General features: G+C 58.1%; 2 protein-coding genes across 2 annotated transcripts; one reads left to right on the plus strand and one right to left on the minus strand.

The window, feature by feature from the left end:
* Positions 1-2,948: 2,948 nt before the first annotated feature.
* Positions 2,949-5,967, plus strand: Cops9 (COP9 signalosome subunit 9). The gene is made up of 3 exons (XM_048344398.1): positions 2,949-3,097; positions 4,778-4,850; positions 5,718-5,967. Exons 1-3 carry the CDS (start codon positions 3,035-3,037, stop codon positions 5,753-5,755), a joined length of 174 nt encoding a protein of 57 aa, XP_048200355.1. The 5' UTR covers positions 2,949-3,034; the 3' UTR covers positions 5,756-5,967.
* On the minus strand, positions 5,821-13,996 carry LOC125350089 (olfactory receptor 12-like). Its single transcript, XM_048344322.1, has 11 exons — positions 13,074-13,996; positions 12,859-12,976; positions 12,457-12,465; positions 11,835-11,886; positions 11,614-11,698; positions 8,985-9,052; positions 8,875-8,925; positions 7,180-7,347; positions 6,790-6,922; positions 6,048-6,111; positions 5,821-5,850 (listed from the first exon to the last, which is right to left on the minus strand). The coding sequence occupies exons 1-11, from the start codon at positions 13,994-13,996 to the stop codon at positions 5,821-5,823; spliced, it is 1,701 nt and encodes a 566-aa protein (XP_048200279.1).
* Positions 13,997-19,543: the final 5,547 nt, after the last annotated feature.

Raw genomic sequence — 19,543 nt, forward strand, 5'->3', positions numbered from 1 at the left:
GATGGGCGGGCAGTGCGGGTGTGTCTCGGGATCCACCTCTACGGGCGGTGAGCCCACGCACAGGAAGGCGTGCCGGACAAGAGCATGGGGAGGCTTTAGCACATACCCCAGTGCTGAGGAGAGATTGATCACTGCCCAGCCCTCCCCCACCCCCTGTGGCCGGACCTCTGCTTGGGCATCTTAGGGTGACACACACTGACCTAGTGTCTGAGGCTTTCATCCAAGGGCAATGGTTGCTTATGTCTCCCCTACCCTGCACAGTCCATTCAGATGGACACGCCCGGGCTCAGGCCACACTCTCCTCCCGTCCTGGCTCAGCCCCTCTCCCCGCACCCCTCGCCCATGCCGAGCCAGCAGCCCAGTTCCCAAGTCCTCCCAGTCAGGATGCTGCCCAAGAGGAGGGGAGGCTACTCGGCACCATCCCCACTTACACCGCGCCCAGCACTGCTGGAGACAGGGCTCAAGGCCACACGACACTAGAGAACGTTCACACTCGGGTGGGGTCTTTCGCCTCTGTGTCTGGAAGAATGAACCCACAGACACGGGAAGATCTACCGAAGGAAAAGATTAGCCGAGCTCCCATTAGACTGGGGTGCATTGTACAGGAGTTAATAAGGTGTCCAGGAGAAAGTTACCCGACAGCTGTGGGCCAGGAAGACCTCAGACCTGAGCGGAAGCTGCACACAGCCGGCGCAGGTGCTCTATGCTGGGTCGTCTGACTGGATGCCCCGCCCCAGTGCACACCTCGGGGGCAATCGGCCAGGATGTGATGTGTGTGTGACTGCCCAGGGCGTGGTGATGGGGTGTCGGGGGTCTGCACACGGGACTGCCCAGGGCGTGCTGTTGGGGTGTCGGGGGTCTGCACACGGGACTGCCCAGGGCGTGGTGATGGGGTGCATGGGGTCTGCACACGGGACTGCCCAGGGCGTGGTGATGGGGTGCCGGGGGTCTGCACTCGGGACTGCCCAGGGCGTGGTGATGGGGTGCATGGGGGTCTGCACTTGGGACTGCCCAGGGCGTGGTGATGGGGTGTCGGGGGTCTGCACACGGGACTGCCCAGGGCGTGGTGATGGGGTGTCGGGGGTCTGCGTGGGGACTGCCCAGGGCGTGGTGATGGGGTGTCGGGGGTCTGCACACGGGACTGCCCAGGGCGTGGTGATGGGGTACACGGGGTCTGCACTTGGGACTGCCCAGGGCGTGCTGTTGGGGTGTCGGGGGTCTGCACACAGGACTGCCCAGGGCGTGGTGATGGGGTGCATGGGGGTCTGCACACGGGACTGCCCAGGGCATGGTGATGGGGTGCCGGGGGTCTGCACACGGGACTGCCCAGGGCGTGGTGATGGGGTGCACGGGGCTCTGCACACGGGACTGCCCAGGGCGTGGTGATGGGGTGCCGGGGGTCTGCACACGGGACTGCCCAGGGCGTGGTGATGGGGTGTCGGGGGTCTGCACACGGGACTGCCCAGGGCGTGCTGTTGGGGTGTCGGGGGTCTGCACACGGGACTGCCCAGGGCGTGGTGATGGGGTGCATGGGGGTCTGCACACGGGACTGCCCAGGGCGTGGTGATGGGGTGTGCAGGGGTCTGCACACGGGACTGCCCAGGGCGTGGTGATGGGGTGCCGGGGGTCTGCACTCGGGACTGCCCAGGGCGTGGTGATGGGGTGCCGGGGGTCTGCACACAGGACTGCACAGGGCGTGGTGATGGGGTGCTGGGGGTCTGCACACGGGACTGCCCAGGCCCACGGTGCGGGATGCAGAATCTCCATGGGAGGAGGTGCTTGCCCTAATTGCTTAGTCATGCGCTTTTCGGTATCTTTTTTTTTTTTTTTTTTTTTTTTTTTGCCAGTCCTGGGCCTTGGACTCAGGGCCTGAGCACTGTCTCTGGCTTCTTCCCGCTCAAGGCTAGCACTCTGCCACTTGAGCCACAGCGCCGCTTCTGGCCGTTTTCTGTATATGTGGTGCTGGGGAATCGAACCCAGGGCCTCGTGTATCCGAGGCAGGCACTCTTGCCACTAGGCTATATCCCCAGCCCCGCTTTTCGGTATCTTTTGATGCCGGGGTGCGGGTGGCACATGACTGCGGCGGCTCTGGATGCGCCGGCCTCCCGGGAGCGTCGCTGGAGCCGGCCCAGGACCGACTTTACCTGGCGGGGGTGGAGGAAGAAGGGCCGTGGAGGGCGACCCGACAGTGCGCGGGAGCGCTGCCCCGCCGGAAGCGGCCTCGGTCCCCGTCTCCTCCTCCTCCCGCCCCCCCCCCGCCCCCCCCCCCCCCCCGGCCTCTTCCTCTTTCCCCTTTGCTTCTCATCCACATTCTTAAAAAAACAGCACCGGGCAAAACGCACCGGGGTGGGGCGGGGAGAAGCCCGCCGCCAAGCCCCGCCCCTCGCCGCCGCCAAGCCCCGCCCCTCGCCGCCGCCAAAGCCCCGCCCCCTACGCCAAGCCCCGCCCCCGGCGCCCCGCCCCGCCCCTCGCCGCTGCGCCCCTCCCCACCCCCGGAGCTCCACCCCTCCCCGCTGCGCCCCGCCCCCCGGCGCCGCGCCCCGCCCCCCGGCGCCGCGCCCCGCCCCCCGGCGCCCCGCCCCGCCCCCCGGCGCCCCGCCCCGCCCCTCGCCGCCAAGCCCCTCCCCGCCCCCGGAGCTCCACCCCTCCCCGCTGCGCCCCGCCTCCCGGCGCCGCGCCCCGCCCCCCGGCGCCCCGCCCCGCCCCTCGCCGCCAAGCCCCTCCCCGCCCCCGGAGCTCCACCCCTCCCCGCTGCGCCCCGCCTCCCGGCGCCCCGCCCCGCCCCCCGGCGCCGCGCCCCGCCCCCCGGCGCCGCGCCCCGCCCCCCCGGCGCCCCCGCCCCGCCCCGCCCTGACGGCGCGTGGCGGGCCCCGCCCCGGTGGGAAGGGCGCGGACGCGCAGGCGCCGGGGGCGCGGGGGGAAGGAGGGCGGGAGTCGCCCGGGAGCCGCGGTCCTCCGGCGTCCGGGGGAGGCGGGCGCGCGCGCCGGAAGTGAGTGCGGCGGGCCGGAAGTGCGAGCGGAGTCCCGGGCCGAGATGAAGCCCGCGGTGGACGAGATGTTCCCGGAGGGCGCCGGGCCCTATGTGGACCTGGACGAGGTGCGGCGGGCGGCGGGCGGCGGGCGGGCGGCGGGCGGGCGGGAGGCGGGCGGCGGGCGGGAGGGGCGCGCGCCTGGGCTCCGCCGGGTGGCCGCGGCCCGTCGGTCCGTCCTCCCCGTGTCCCGGGGCCCCGTGGGCAGAGGCGCGGGGCGGCGCGGGGAGGGGAGGGGAGGGGAGGCGAGGCCGCCCCGCGTGGTCCACCCCCCCCCCATCCCGGCGGGCGGCGCCGCGGTGGGGAGCGGGCCCCTCCTCCGGGAGCACGGGGACCCGAGCTCAGCCGAGCCGAGCCCGCCCTGCGGCTGGGCGGAGGGCGGAGGCGGCGCCTGGCGGGCCTCTCGGTGGCACCGGGGCGGGAAGGATGCCCGCCCCGCCCGTCCTGCCCCCGAAGGACCTCCGCGGTGCTCCCGAGCCGGTCCGTGCACCCCGGGAAGACACCCGGTGCCCCCGCCAGGCCGCCGCCCCTCCTAGGCGGGGCAGAGGGTGTAAGAAAGCTGGGGGGCCCACGGAAGTGTCTCCGCGCCTGGGGGGGGGGTGCCCAGCCGGGTCTCCGGAGAGCTGGCCAGCACCCAGATGCCCCGGGGGCAGTGTGGGTGCCCTCACGTCCCTGGGGGGCAGAGAACGAGGCTGAGAAAGTCTCCCCGAGGGCCGGCCAGCCGTGCCCATGGCTTGTCTAGGCTCCACATGATTGAGAGAGGAGCTGATCCACGAACTGATCCAAGGTGGCGGGCTCCCACTTCCCTCCAGAGGCACTGGTAGTGAGCCCAGGTTCCCAACGTGGGGGCCCTGACCCCCACTCCCCAGGGACTTGCAGTGAGCCCAGGCTTCCCAGTCCTGTCTTAAGACACGCCCCCCCCCAGTAGGTGATTGGGGACCACTGGAGGTCTGAGGCTGGAAGGGAAACCCCGGTTTGCTGGGCAAGCGGGTCCGCTGAAGGCTTAGAAGTTGAGTTGTGGGAGGTTGTAGAAAAGGGAGAATGGAGACTTGAAGAGGATCTGAATCCAGAATTTAAATAGCACCTGCACGGCTTGCTGTGGCGATTGGGAGGGGAGGGGACTGAGAAGGGAGCGGGCTTAGACTCCTGGGTGCAGCCAGGACAGGGAGCCCAGCAAGGGGCTGAGGAGGCGGCCTTGGAGTCACAGGGCCGGCTGTCCACCCCGCGGCCACCCTCCAGAGCCTCTGCTGGACTCAACTCGAACCAAGGCAGAAGCCGTCCGTGCACAGGTTCCCCAGCTTGTGCTGTGGCCTGGTTTAACCTTTGATGGAGAGTGGCAGCATCGTAAGGCCTCTCAAGGGCAGCACCCATCCACCCTCACCTCTCAGAGGAGAGCGAGGAGAGGGCCAGACATCTAGCTCCGTGCTGTGCTGCTCTCAGCCTCTGTGGCAGCGTCCCGGAAGGGACTGGAGACACTTCCAGAGGAGGTGACATGAGGGCAATGATAGGTTTCTTTGCCAAAGCACAGAAGAATCAAGCAACTCCTGACCTTGAGAGCCCGTAAAAAGAATTTGCATTCCCCCTTCACACACACTTCTTCTGTCTGGAACTTAATTTGATTCCAACTTGAGCACTTTTCCTGTCGCCGGGCTTCCTGTTCCATGGAGGTAGGCGGATGTGCTAGTGAACGCGTACCTGCCCTTGGAAAGGAAGGCCTGGCTGGCATAACCTTGCCATTCCCTCCCTAGGCCGGAGGCAGCACTGGACTCCTGATGGACCTGGCAGCCAATGAAAAGGCGGTGCACGCGGACTTCTTCAATGGTAAGGGGGCAGGGACACAGGCCGCGTTTAGTGGGAAAGTTTCCTCCGCAAGTTAATGCCATGGGACAGCTTTGTGACATGAAGAATTTGCATCAGGGAAGAGAAGGCTTGGCCCCGGGCCGTCCTCCCCACGCAACAGCTTCTGGAGGAGATCCCGGTCCAGGGGTGGAGGGGTTCGCCGGGCTGAGGGGCGGGGGCCAGTCCAGAGCAGGGGCGTCGCACCCCGAGGGCAGAAGGCAGGAGGAGCGCAGAGCGGCTGCTCGGCCCAGTGGGGTGATGAACTGCTCCGCCCTTCTCCTGGAAGTATGCGCCGAGGGCAGGTAGCCCGTCCCCCCCACGCTGACTGCGGAGCAAAGCTCCTGCGGGGCCCCCGGTGTCCCCAGGGCCGGGATGGTTCCTCCTCTCCCCGTCCTGAACGGGGGCAGCCCCGTGGCACGGCTGCCCAGTGCAGCACCTCCTGTGCCCGCCGTACCAGCCGCAGGACAGGCGTGAGGCTCAGCCGACTTTGCAGCTGTGCTGCTGCTCCAGGCTCCCGCGGGAGCTGATCTCTGGTCCCATCCTCCTGCCCCTTCCTGCGGTTCCCAGTCGCTTCCGCTTCCAAGACGCAGGCCTAGGTGTCTGTGTGTCCCTGTGTCTACCGCGCCGCCGGTTGTCTTGTGAATACACGTGGCGTTGCCTGCGCCCGCCCGTAGACAGCAGGGGCTCTGGGAGCAGCTTCTGACGCCGGTCTGTGAGCCCTGGCTGGGCGAAGCCGAGGCCCTGCCCCGGGGAGGGGCCTTCTCCGCCCAGGAGCCCCGCTGGGTGTGTTCTCTGGCTCTGAAGTAGTTTCCTCAGCGACTTTGCCGTGTCCTGATTTTGCTCACGCAGATTTTGAAGATCTCTTCGATGATGATGACGTCCAGTGAGGCTGTCTGCTGTATCGTGGCCACGCCCCCACGGCGATACATGGCAAGTGGGGCTCGGGGCAGGGTCAGGCGGATTCAGAGACCTCTGGAGAACGCTGGAAGTTAGGAGCGGATCGGCTGACCCCCTGGACCGGCCAGTCACGTCTGCGGGAACTAGCCTGTCCTTGTCTCAATTAAAAGAAAGCGGCGCCCTCACATGGGGGGTGATTCTACTTCTTGCACTTGTAGGCGAATGTGGCACTCCGTGAAAGCCTCTGCGCGTGTGCACGCGCGCGTGTGTGCACACGCGTACGTCAGCACGCTGAGAATCACAGCTGTCAGCGTAGCGGCACGTCCTCACTGCCGTCTGCCGCAGTCTGGGGACACTGGGAGGGTGCAGTCTGGGTCAGCAGACCTCTGCCATAGCACCGAAGACCCAGCGGAGGGCCCTGTCCCTCCCGGTGAGGGCAGAGGCTCGCGCCTGAGGACGGGACTCGCATTTCCCTCCAGCCCCCTCGACGGCAGCCGCCGTCACAAACGTGAGGCCCGAGAACGGGAGGGTGACTGAGAAGTCTCTCCCCAGCACAGGTCAGCGACTGATGGCGGCTGTCGGCAGGTTGATGATTTCGTAGCAAAGGGTGGCTCCTCCTCTGAGCAGGAGCCGCCCGGGCCTTGGGTTCTCATCGATAAACAAGGGCGCTGAGATGCCTCGTTCTGGACCTCAGTTCTCCCGCAGGAGGCCTTGGTCCGGAGTGAAAAAGGGCGAGCCCGTGACGGGGGCGTCGCGAGGGCCTGGCGGGGTCCCCCTCATCAGAGCCGCCGCCCCTCAAGGCCCGCGTGGCCTCAGGCTTGTAGACCAGCGTAGCCTGGGCTGCTTCAGTGTGAGTGCGTGTGCGTGTGCGTGTGTGTGTGTGCGTGCACATGTCATGGCGCCTCCCTTTCCCCTCGCGCAGTCGGTGCCTCTCCTGCGGTGCTGGGACGCCTGGGCCCAGGATGGCCCCCTCCCGCCACCGCAGCTCGGGCCGTCAGGAGGGTCATTACCAGCTGGAAGTCACCCCCGCTCGGCGTCCCATCGCTGGCTCGAGCTTTCCCTCCGCACCCGCCGGGGGCTTGTGTCCCCGGGGAGCGTGCCCGGCCCCACGCCCCGGCCGGTCCCCGGGGCCATGCTCAGCGTGGCAGGGGCTTCTCCTGCAGGAGGTGGGGAGTGGCGGCTCGTGGGGGGCCGCGTCCCGTGTCCCGCGTCCCGCGTCCTTCCTCAGCAGCACGATGCCAGTGCGCGGTGTGTCGCCCAGTGCGGGGCCTTTGAGTGCGGGGACGATGGGAGGATCACGGTGGCGTTAGTGGTTTCACCGTGCCCAGGCCTCTGAAGGAAGTGCCTCCTTCCTCTGTCCTTGAACTCCTGCTCCGACCCAGTCTCCCCCGCTGGGCTTGTGCAGGCCTCGCACCTGCCATGGGAGTGAAAGGAGACGCGGGGGCTTTTACCCGGGCCCGGGAGGCCACCGGGGCCGGGACACAAGCCTGTGACCCTGACCGAGGAGCCGAGCCAGCACAGTTCCTGAAAGGGCCATTATTGAGCAGAGAACGTCCGCTGTGATTGTCGCCTCGAGCCAAAACTAGAAATACCAAGAAAAACACGCCGAATAGAAGTCCCTTTGTCCCCCGTCGGGCCAGCGCTGGCCGTCCTCCGGCTGCTGAGGCTGCTCAGGGCTCAGGTTCAGGCCACAGGGACGGCTTCAAGCCTCCGAGCGCCCCCACGCCCTCCCCAGGGCCCCGCTCTGCCTGGCTTGAGGTCCACCCTGGATCAGCAAGGGCAGCAAGGGGCCCGCAGGGCCACACCGCGGGTGCTGTGTGCACAGTGGTCCCCCCGGAGCCCCAGCGGCGCGCGGCTGCAGCCTCTCACTGCGGGTGCTGTGTGCACAGTGGTCCCCCCCCCCCCCCCCCGGAGCCCCAGCGGCACGTGGCTGCAGCCTCTCACTGCGGGTGCTGTGTGCACAGTGGTCCCCACGGAGCCCCAGCTGCTCTCACTGCGGGTGCTGTGTGCACAGTGGTCCCCCCCCTGGAGCCCCAGCGGTGTGTGGCTGCAGCCTCTCACTGCGGGTGCTGTGTGCACAGTGGTCCCCATGGAGCCCCAGCGGCGCGTGGCTGCAGCCTCTCACTGCGGGTGCTGTGTGCACAGTGGTCCCCCCCCCCCCGGAGCCCCAGCGGCACGTGGCTGCAGCCTCTCACTGCGGGTGCTGTGTGCACAGTGGTCCCCACGGAGCCCCAGCTGCTCTCACTGCGGGTGCTGTGTGCACAGTGGTCCCCCCCCTGGAGCCCCAGCGGCACGTGGCTGCAGCCTCTCACTGCGGGTGCTGTGTGCACAGTGGTCCCCCCCCCCGGAGCCCCAGCGGCGCGTGGCTGCAGCCTCTCACTGCGGGTGCTGTGTGCACTGTGGTCCCTCTGTCGCCAGTAGCTAACAGGGTGGCACAGAGTAGGCCCTGCAGACATCTGTTAAGTACAAATAAAAGGTAGCAAGCATGTGTGACACCCAAGGGACCTTGGCAATAGTTGAGTCCCGCAGAGGACAGAAGGCCACTGCAGAGAGGGGCCGGGTGTCCCCTGGCGCCCGGGGGCCTTGTGCGGAAGCGGTGGTGTGCAGGGGTGCAGGGGCGGGTCTGGCCGGGGTCCGGCCGGGGTCCAGCGAGGGACGGGAGCTCAGGAGTCGATCCTAGGCTGGGAGTGACCGGAGTCGTGCTCGGGGCGTGGTGTCGGGAAGCCGTGGGCACACGTGTGGATCCCTCCCCAGCCACGGGTGTGCCCGGGGGCGGGCTGTCCCGCAGTGCAGCAGCATTGTGCCTGGAGGCCCCGTGCCGCCTCCTGGAACGGCACCGTGCAGTGGTGCTCCTTGCAGCAGTCCTCTCCATCAGCAGAAGCAGTTGGGGAGGATGCGGCCCGCGTGGGATCCCAGACCTCCAGCCTGGGGCAGGAAGCTGTGTGTGGTCCGGTGCTCCACCCGTTCACACGCACGCGGAACAGACCCGTCTCTCGAGCACACTCTCGGGTAAGTGCATAGGTGGTCTGTACCTACGCAGGAAGTCGGCACCCTCGTCTGCAGTACCGTGCCTGACCGCGTGTGTGCTCGCGCGTGGCCCCGGCCCTACGTGTGGAGAAGGCCTCGGGCTCTGGCCGGCCCAGGCAGGCGGAGGGCTTTCCTGCAGAGCAGGTGCAGCAGGCTCTCGTGGAGACGGGGCCCGTGGGCCTCCCACCTCACCTCGTGTCTGCTCGGCCAAGAACGTACCCACGCCACGCAAATAAAGATGCGTTGGCACCATGCGGAAGCTAATCGTGGGTGCGTGGAAGGGGCTTCCAACGGGCCAGGGCCCTAGGGCTCTCGTTCCTGCCAGCAAGCCCAGGTGTAGTCTTGCCTTTGTTAGATTTGACGTTGTGTACTCTAACTTCATATTTATTTTGCTGAGACTTAATTTATACTGTTGCTTAGAAGGCTCACCCCTGTGTCCCTAAGTGTGTGTGGGGCAGTGAGGTAAATGTTGGAAGAACCTTCTAGAACTCTTGCTGAGGTGGGCAAACCACCAGCGCCACTGCGGAAATAGTATTTGGAACAGTTAGGTTTTTATATATTTAGTCTTTTGTTGGTGTCAGTTAGGTTTTTATTTATTTATTTAGTGTCTTGCTGATGCCATTCCCCGAATGCCAGTGTTGAGCCCAGCATTTATCCTGTCACACAGCACAGAGCCCGCCAAGAAGGACACAGTGTACTCATTGAAAGTGACTGGAGCTCAGCAGGTGAGGGTTGCCCAGCCTGGCCAGCGGAGCACCAGCGGGCCTTGCCCTTAGGATTCCATTGCTGTTCTGCCCTTCGTCTGCAATCAGGAGCCATAACTGACCTCTAACAGTAAAACCTAACAGACTCTGCCCAGCAAAATGCTGGTGACCTACAGCTTATTAAAGGAAGGAATGCTCAGAGCACACTCCTGAGACACGTCCAGCTGACAGGAGCTCTATACCCATACCCACAGCTCCTATCAACCAGCAGCGAAAACGTGCACCGCCCCTGACAGTGTTGGCAAAGGTATTTTCCATGCCCCATGCTTGTTTGTAGATGTATGAACACAGCTGACTGAGTGCTTTCACAGGGCCCAGCATCTCCCTTCGGAGAAATTTACACTTGAGAGAAGCGTAAGTTAAATCCTCGGGTGGATGACACATTTTTTCAGCAGCTAGCTTGTGATGTGGAGAAATGACGACGAATGCTTTTAAGGAAGAGGAACTCTACTGGGACTTTTCAAACTGGTAGGGGTTTAAGTGGTCCACTGACATCATAAAAGTTCTGACAGTTCCTTAAACCTCCATCCTACAGACCATTTCTCCTCAAATCCCACTTGTGACTCTTCCCTCATGAAGACTGAATGCAATATTTTCATACACAAGGACATTAGAGACTGTTAACCTTTTCATAAAAGTCACAGACTCACACTGGAGCACACCAAGGCCAGAATAAACCATCTGCACTTGGTCAGAACACTCCCACAAGGAGTGCAGAGTGTCATTTCCCCCAATGTACCGGGACTAAATGTTGACTTGGAAGTGTACACTTATTCTCAACCCTTTGCTCATTTGACATGGGTCATCGGTTTAAAACTACATAACATTAAAGGAAATTATAGTCTTGGTAAAGCAGGGGGAAAATGGTGAAGGAAAAAATTAGAATCCATCAGTTAAAACCTGTTCTCCAAAAGACATTGTTGTCAAACAAGAAAATTTAGGGTGGCCATTCCCCCCTGAGTCCTTCTGCAATGAACTACAGCCTAGATGAGTGATACTGAGCCAAAAGCCCTACATAGAATAGATGCGCAGCTCTCAACAGCCAGTCATAGCAGGTGGGTTCAGTTACTCACAGGCCATCACTGACCAAAGGCATTCTGGCAAGGAAGTCCTGGACTCTTGGTAGTTCACTTCCATTCTCTAGCTGCGTTTCCTGTGCCCAGCCACACTGCTACTGGGAGTGGCTGAGCTGGTCCAGTGTGAGGGCTTTCCCTTTGTACCTAAGCCTTTGCGCAGTTAAGCTCTGTTAACGTTGGCCCGTCTAGAGATTATTTGTTTGTTTGTTTGTAGGTGGTGGGGCTTGAAATCCGAGCTCTTCAGCTCAAGGCTAGCACTCTATCACTGTGAGTGAGAGTGCCACTTCCAGTTTTTCTGGTGGTTAATTGGAGATAAGAGTCTCACAGAATTTTCTGCCCAGGCTGGCTTTGAACCATGATCCTCAGATCTCAGCCTCCTGAGTAGCTAGGATTACAGGTGTGAGCCACCGGTGCCTGGCAAGTCTAGAGATTTTCTGTTAGGTCACAGACTGGTAGGAGATAGTGCTAATACAGGCAGCTGACAAGACTTACCAAAGAAGATTCCCTGTAGTCTACACATGATAGACACTGTACCAAAAGAGATACATGTGGCTGTAACCCACCACTATACCAAAGAAGGTGAGTGAGACCTATCAGGTACTTGAGGCAGGCTAAGGTTTTGAGTCTGAGTAAGTGTTGGGAGTGTGTGAAGTCATTGGAGCTCATACTTGACCCCTGAAGACATGCATTAACACTTTGTAAAAGCATGCACTAGGCTCTTGGAGAGTTACCATGTGTTTCCAAATATAACCCAGAAGTTTATTGAAGAGAAATGGAAACGTGTTACACAGTGGCTATATATACTAATAGTAGCAATTTCAGTCCATAGTATAAAACAAGACTGAAAAGAATTCAGGTGTCCATCAGCAGGTAAATGTCTGACAGGAATGGGGACTCTCTATCAAGGACTCTATCATTTGAGTGTCATACATAATTACCAGTACAGGTATCTAGGCTGCAGGCAGCCGGTGGGAAGCGTACGTGCCTGTTGCGTCATGTGCGTAACGATTCTGCAGGCCTTCCGCGCCTGTGGCTGGCAGCGCGATTCCCACCACGGCATAGAGCTCTGCGGTGGGAAGGCTGCGGGTACCGGCTTCAATCTGAGGGGCTCTCTAAAGCATGGCCTCAGCAAAATATGCCAGACCAGGTGGACTCAGAAGTCAGTGCGGGTTATTCTTGAGACAAAACCCCTGGGAACTCACCGTTGACTGTCGCAATTTGTTTGGTTCTGTCACCCTTCGTTCCAGTTCCTCTCTTTCGGAATGAGAACACATGTCATGCTTGTCTAACCACTGTGCTTTGGAAGCAGATCATTTGTTTTACAAGCTCATTGCCAGAGAGAAAGTTTACCTCAGGATGAAGCATACCTTGAGTCTGGCATGTACCTGGTTGAGCAAACCACAGATGCTTCCCCCAAAAGAATATCCACAAGGGACTGCCGAGTATGTGGAAGATTAGCTAAGTCCACCGGCCGGTAGAGGAAGAACAACGGGAACAGCAGTAATGTGGGCGCTTGCTGCCCCGTGGCAGAATGCAAAGCAGATGGTCTGTCCGTTCACGTTGATACTAGGCAGCAGGAACTCACAACCTTTGTGGCACAAAACCTGCCATCGCATCTTAGGAAGAGCACTTGGAAGGGTATGCTCAAGAGTGTCTGGCAGAAACTTGTTTCGCTCACAGCAGAGAACGTGAAAGGATGCAGGATGGCACGTGCAGAAATGATAAATTATACACAACCAGGCATGAACACGCAGTGAGACCAGAAGACAGCACTCTTCACCATGCAATGCCTCTGTGCCCCTGATCATATAAAATAATACTTACTGAGATGAGCTGCAAGAAACGGAAAAAAGGAGAATGAAGAATTAAAGTGCAGTATCTGGACCACTGATTTGCACTGATGCCTTGAAAGAGGTTTAGTAAAGATCTCAGAAGCTGTGTGGAAAGAGGCAGAAATGGAGGCAGGAGGCTCCTCAAGCCAATGTTCTTGAGAGAATTCAGCAAGGCTGGATACATAGGTAGAGGGATAATGGGATATGAACTTTTTTTTTTTGCCAAGTTTGATCAAGATTACAAATACTTTCTTCAACCAAACACATGGAATTTCCCAAGAAGTATGACACCAGCGGCAGGAGATGTGCCTGGCTCTTTGCATGACCCGGGGCCTTCATTCTCTGCAGGCTGTAGAGTCTGCGCATCGATGCAGCATGCACCCTTGGACCTCACATTGGCAATGCCTGTCCCAGCCTCCTTCCTCAGGTTGTGTGTCTCTGTCCCAGCCTCCTCCCTCAGGCTGTGTGTCTCTGTCCCAGTGTTCTCCCTCAGGCTGTGTCTCTGTCCCAGCCTCCTTCATTTGGCTGTGTGTCTCTGTCCCAGCCTCCTCCCTCAGGCTGTGTGTCTGTCCCAGCCTCCTTCATTTGGCTGTGTGTCTCTGTCTCAGCCTCCGCAGGGCGTCCTTTACGTCCTTGTTCCGCAGACTGTAGATGAGCGGGTTGAGCATGGGGATGACCAGGGTGTAGAAGATGGAGACCACCTTGCCCTGCTCCATGGATGCCACGGCTCCCGGCTGGGCGTACGTGACAAAAAGGGATCCATAAAACAGAGACACGGCTGTCATGTGGGAGCCGCAGGTGGAGAAGACCTTGTGCCTCCCCGACCCCGAGCGCATCCTGAGGATGGTCCCCACGATGTAGCCGTAGGAGACCAGGACAGCTAAGGTCGTGCTCACGATGATGAACCCGCACAGGCCAAACAGAAGCAGCTCGTTGAGCGCCGTGTTGGCGCAGGCCAGCTGGAGCAGGGGCGGCACATCGCAGAAGAAGTGGTCGATGCGGTTGGACCTGCAGAAGGGCAGCCGGAAGGTGAGGCTGGTCTGCACAATGGAGTTGAGGCAGCCCCCGCAGTAGGTGCTCAGCACCAGGCGGGCACAGGTCTCAGGGCCCATGACCACAGGGTACTGCAGGGGGCTGCAGATGGCCACAAAGCGGTCATAGGCCATCACGGCCAAGAGAAACGTCTCTGAAGTTGCCAGCAGTGAGAAAAAGAAGAGCTGCGTGGCACAGCCGGCAAAGCTGATGGCCTTGGAGGAGGAGAAGAAGTTGGAGAGGGCATTGGGGGCGATGACAGAGGAGTAGCAGAGGTCGAGGAAGGACAGGTTCTTGAGGAAGAAGTACATGGGGGAGTGCAGGCGGGCATCCAGGGTGATGACCACGATCATGGTGAGGTTTCCCAGGACGGTCACCAGGTACAGGGCCAGGAAGACCGTGAAGAGCAGGGCCTGGGTCTCTACTCCGCCCCGGAAGCCCTCCAGCACAAACTCCCAGGTGGGCTCTGCCGAGAGGTTTCCATTTCCGAGGGCTGGCATGGCTCTGTGCTAGGACAGCTGGAGGGGGGCAGAGCGGGCAGAGGGGGTGCAGGTCCCAGGCCCACGACCACAGGTCTGGAGACACCCCAGGAAGCTTTGGTGACACACTGCTCACATGGACAGCTGACAGCTGCTCAGCTCCCCTGGAGGTGCTGGCCCTGGCCTCAAAGGGCGCATTTCCTCAAATTCACTCAGCTCAGGCGTGCGTCCCGAGCCCTCGGTGCAGGAGACAGCTGCGTTCTGAGTGACTGAGTGGACAGGGGGGGTATCAGCATCTCTGTGCCTGTGTCTGGGACCCCCGCTGGCTGCCCCAGAGCCTGCTCCTGAGCAGTGGCATGGGTGCACAGGCTGGTGGCTTCTGTGTGCACTTCCTGTAAATTGTCCTGTTCACTCACAGATGAGGAATGATCATGTGGCCTCCTGACCCCAGGTCACTTCTGTGGAGGACACCGCAGGGCCAGCCTCCCCAGCAGAAGTGGCCCTTTTGCCCTCACCTCCCGCAGGGTGGCATCCCTCCTAGTTTCTCAGACTCCAGCCTGGCCCATGGTGCCTGGCTCCCTGCTTCCACCTGGCTGTGGGGATGCCCTGCCAGTGTCCAGGTGCTGCACACTTGGTGAGGCAGGGAGGTCCCCCCTCCCGCCCCCGAGCATCCGGAGGCTGGGAGGCGCGGTTCAGCAGGCCTGCGTGCCCCACCCATTCTCACTGCGAGCCCTGCCCCTGCTCTCTCCAAGCTTCAGGATCTAACTGGTCTTGCTGTTTCCCATTTCAACTATTTTGACCACACTTTTTCCTTCTGGCCATCTCTGGGACATTTTTCTGTTCTCAGGTTTGTCACAGCACACTCCACACAGCAGGGTCTCGGGAGGACTGCCCTGCCACCGCTGGGTACCAGTAGGGGTGCGGAAGACCGTGTGCTGGGAGCCTGGCTCTGCATCCTCCAGAGACCCTCGGGGGGAGGGGGAGTCCTTGGGCTAGGTGGTCCCAGATGTGGCTTCCTGCACCCCTCTGCATTTCACCCTCATGCTCTGGGGCCCTGGAGGCTGGAGGAGCCTTCTCCATGACCATGCAGACTACACTCAGCTCCAAGATAGAAAGGAGTGGTTTTATGCTTATACACTTGGAATTCCTCTTGACAAATGCAAGATACCCTGAAGACAAAGTATTGGAGTCCTGCAGAAGGAGGAAAAATGAGACTCTCCTATTGCTGGAGAGACAGGGTGTCCTCAGACAACAGTGGACTGAGATGCTTCGCCATGGGCCAAGGAAGGCTCCTTTCTGAGGGCAGCTGGGTGGTGGTGACTGGGTGGCCCCCCCCACAGCCCCTCCTGTGGACACCGTGGTCCTGGGCCAGAACCATGGTCACCCATGCCCAGACCTACGGAGTTGAGCTCAGAATCTCAGCTGTGACTGACCATGTCCCGGATAGGTTTTGAGGAGAGGTCCAGGCTCTGCCCTCTAAGGCCTGGGCTAAGGCTCAGTCTGATGGGGTTAGGGGATAGTCAGAAACCCTGAGCACTTGCTGCACACCCAGCCCCGCTGCCCCTGTGCACATGGCCTGCACTTGTCAGTGCTGACAGCTAACGCCGTGTCCTTACCTTGCCTAGCTGGTGGTCAGGACCCACTCAAGGTTACACGGGCAGTGTCTGCTGTCCCAGGCGGACATCCTGCGGAGCCGAGTGAGGGCTGGAGACTGACGTGGACTGTGAGGACTCCAGCGAGTGGCTGCTGCCTCCTGAGCCAAGTGAGAAGGTGGAGGGAGAAATGGCACCTTTGTTTCTGGTAGGAGGCTCTGATAGATGTGAGTCCTAAAAGTTGGTAAAGGGAGACAATAGGTTCCTCATCCACCCACTTTCCCTGTTGACAGGCAGCAGGGCCAGGCACTGGCGCTTGGAGGTCATTGCTGCCAAGGATTCTCCGCACTTCTCAGAGCTGGGACTTGCAGTCTCTAGTGGCCAATTAGGGAAGCTCTGGTCCTTTGTTGCTCTGGGGATTCAAGATCTCAAGCTCTTGACTGTCTGCCCCATCTCTTGGCTCATGTCCTTCCCCACCTGGGGCATTGGCAGGAAGCCTGTATTCCCCAAGGACACCACAGTGGCCATCACTAGAGTAGTTACACCTGCCAGGAGGGGCCATTGAGGCTTCCTGGTCCACCGTGGCCTGGTTGGTATGAGAATCACACCGGGGTGGGGGGCCTGTTGCCAGGGGCATCCTCTACCCAGAGTCACTCTGCCCACATAGGGCACTGACTCTGAGATTCTTGTTCCCAGCATGGTAGGAAGCCTGGTCAGGTGACCTCAATTCCCCTTCTGTTCTTCCATTGTTTCTTACAGCATTTGGTCCTGAAAGTATAAGGCAATTCCTGCTTAGAAGAATCATATAATCAAGCAGTGGTCCCCGCTAGAGGGATGCCCTTGCCTTCTCCCCCACAGCACCGGACCTCCCTAAGTGCTGCGCTGTTTCCCATGTGTCTGCATGGCCGAGGCATCTCAGAGCCATTACAGAAGCCCATCACAGTGGTTGTTCATGCGGCACCTGGGGTTTTCACTGGGCTATGGTGAGGACTGACTTCATGATAATGCCTAGTGCACCCCCCCAACCTGGGCCAAGTGTGCACTATTCTCCAGCCTCTGACAGGCTGTCTAGTAGTTCTTCCACATTCTACCTGGGGTATAATCAGGGCATATTTCTGCCTCTGCACACATTCTGTAGCCTGGAAAAGTTCTACTTCTATAGTATTCCAGATGTTACATAGACAGCTGGCTTTTGTTGTCTCTGTCCAACTTCATGGCCTGGGGCTAGGAGTGTGGCTGATTTATTTCTGCATTGCCAGCTGTGTTTCAACAACCCAATTTGCTCTAGGAAATATCAGGTCTAAAGTGCTGTAGCTGCATCTCTGCTGGAAGGTCACCCTGGAGCACAGACCCAGACAGCTAGGATCTTGTCCACATACAGTCCATATGTGGGTGTGATCTTTCATTTCTCTTTTAGGTATCTTTGCTTCATTTTTAATGTTTGTAATGTTTTCATGAACTATTAACCTTGTAAACTTATGGGTGTGCTATGTATGGAGTCAACCTATGTGAAGCTTGATTTACCTTTTCTTCAAAAAAAAAGTTAGGAACTATATTTTTATATGCAAGCTCTAATATTTCAATATTTTACAATCAACATTAACTTTGGCCAAAGAAAATAAATGAGTGGCCCAGAACTGTCCATTTATCATCCCTATCAGACCAGGCTTCAACCTCAGTGAAGGGAGGACTGTTTCTTGTAGCTGCACTTCTGTCTACTATCTAGAACAATGGAAACCTGTCATCATCTGACTTCTTTAAACATGTTCCATGAATTATTTGTATTTCAGAACATGGAAAAACTGCAAGAGAATGGAGAGGGAAAAACCAAATATTGAATGGGACATGGTAGTGCATACCTGTAATCCCAGAACTCTGGAGGGTGAGGCAGGAGGATCAAAATCACAGGGCCAGCCTGAGCTGCATAGCAAGACATTGCCTCAGAAAAAAACACAAAACAGAAAAACATACTACCTACTACTACAGTTCCAGTCTTGTGAGGTCAAATGTAAAAGCCTAACCATAGTATAAAAGATACACAATTTTCATATAAAATTCAGAAGTTATAAATGTAAAATGTTTGAAAGTCTTAGAAAGTTCTAAGGAAATAAAACGAATAGAACTGTTAGTATTTTGACTAAGTGGAGCTTAGAAGAAGAGGTTTATTTGTGAAAAGAGATTTCACAATGAAAATTGAGTTCATTTGGAAAATGTGAAATTTCAAATTTGAATGCAACTAATAAAGGTTTAAAATACATAAAGCAAAAGCACACAATTTTAAAAGGCATGCATTCAAACTATAGTAATATTTTGCCTTATGCCTCTTGTAACTGACAAAACAAGCAGAAACACTAGTAGACATATGTTAGAACCAAATAATATTAGCGCAGTAAATCTACCTGGTATATCCATATCCTACAGTGTAGTACATCCACCAGGTGTAGCATATGAATTCTCTTGAAGAACACGAAACAATCAAATAGGTACAACACTAACCCCCTTCCAACTCGTGTTTTTGGAAACTCAGACTTAGGACCTCATTTTGAAGTAGGGTCTTTGCAGAGAAATTGATTCACATGAAGTCATATTAGAACATTGAGCTCTGAATCCAATGACTGATATCCTTGTAAGAGGAAGGAGGGTGTACCCTACATCAAGCAGTGGGCACTTGGTGGCTGGAGCAGCCCATCTCTCCCCTACCATGCACTGAGTAGCAGACTTTCCCACACTGAGCTCCAAAGTGGATGAGTACCTGCTTCCAACCTAATTAACTTGCACACATTCAATTGTCCACAACTTTTTGTATATGCAAGTCCCAGTTCACTAAAAGTGATTAAAAACATGTCACCATGTAGTATGACAAAAAATAATTTGACAAAATTCAAAATCCCCCCACAATGAAAACATTCAACAAGCTAGGATTAGAAGGAAGCCATCTCATCCCAACAAAAGGTCTGACAAGCCCTGAGCTATCATCATGTTGAAAAGTGGACTCCTCTACTGTCAAGGACAGGAGGAAGTTGTGTTCCTGTTGTGGCTTCCATTCAGGTTGGGGCTGGAATTCCAACAGAGCAGAGAGCACGGAGCACAAAAAGAAGTGAAAGGAATACTCACTGAAGTGGAGGAAGCCAATTGTATTTGCAGATAGGATGTATTGTGTATGAACTTATAGGTAGATAAAAAAGTTCATCAGAAACAATGCTAAAACACAAAATGAACTGCAAAAAAATTAGTTACAAAAGTAGTCAGAATTTAGTACCAATCAAGGGACATCAATGCTATCACTGAGGGAGAGGAGAAAAATCAAAACAAGTCCTCATAACCAGGCCCCATTGTATCCAACAGGCAGCAGCCTGCTGAACGGTGTCCTGCAGCTCTGTGCGGTCCATGGCTTGGTGTGGCCATCTACTCAGTGAAGAGCCCCCTGGGATAGAAACCACATTTGGTGCAGACCTCCAGCCCTTGGCTAAGCACAGTTGTCCACTTGGAGAAGCCTACTTGGCAAGAAAGCAACTGCAGTGAAAAAGAGTAATGACTTCACAGGTGAAACCTGGGAAGGAGTCCACTCAAACAGCCAAATACTGACCATCACACCCTCCTCACCCCAAGGTGGCCAGCGAGAAGGGCAGGGAGGAACTCCGCTCCTGGCTCAGAAGCAGGTGTGAGACATAGGAAGGTTGGGGGAGTGTTAACAAGAGACAAGATTCTGAGCTTAGACCCAGAGACTGCATAGATCTCAGCCTGCACCAGCAAAGCAAAAAAATAAAAAATAAATAAATAAATAAAAAGAATTTAACTTCCTTCAGAATGTGTCAGGAATGTAGGAATGTGCACTTGGGGAAATTCGAGACAAGGGACAAAGTTCGGCGATTGGCACTCAGAGAAGGCTTCAGTCTCAGCTCACACTAGGCAAGAGAGGATTTAGCATCTGGCCAAGACTGGACATGGGTGAACTCCAGACAAAGGACACACCCTG

Source organism: Perognathus longimembris, chromosome 4, assembly GCF_023159225.1.
Source record: "Perognathus longimembris pacificus isolate PPM17 chromosome 4, ASM2315922v1, whole genome shotgun sequence".
Lineage (NCBI taxonomy): Eukaryota > Metazoa > Chordata > Mammalia > Rodentia > Heteromyidae > Perognathus > Perognathus longimembris.

What these genes read in the sequence shown, in the direction of transcription:
- Cops9 (XM_048344398.1), top strand. Translation starts at nt 3,035, where the DNA reads ATGAAGCCCGCGGTGGACGAGATGTTCCCGGAGGGCGCCGGGCCCTAT. An exon ending in CCTATGTGGACCTGGACGAG is followed by an intron (nt 3,098 to 4,777) that starts GTGCGGCGGGCG and finishes TTCCCTCCCTAG; the next exon opens with GCCGGAGGCAGCACTGGACT. An exon ending in GCACGCGGACTTCTTCAATG is followed by an intron (nt 4,851 to 5,717) that starts GTAAGGGGGCAG and finishes TTGCTCACGCAG; the next exon opens with ATTTTGAAGATCTCTTCGAT.
- LOC125350089 (XM_048344322.1), bottom strand. Translation starts at nt 13,996, where the DNA reads ATGCCAGCCCTCGGAAATGGAAACCTCTCGGCAGAGCCCACCTGGGAG. An exon ending in ACAAATTGCGACAGTCAACG is followed by an intron (nt 11,699 to 11,834) that starts GTGAGTTCCCAG and finishes TTCCCACCGCAG; the next exon opens with AGCTCTATGCCGTGGTGGGA. An exon ending in CGATGGGACGCCGAGCGGGG is followed by an intron (nt 6,112 to 6,789) that starts GTGACTTCCAGC and finishes CAGTGTCCCCAG; the next exon opens with ACTGCGGCAGACGGCAGTGA.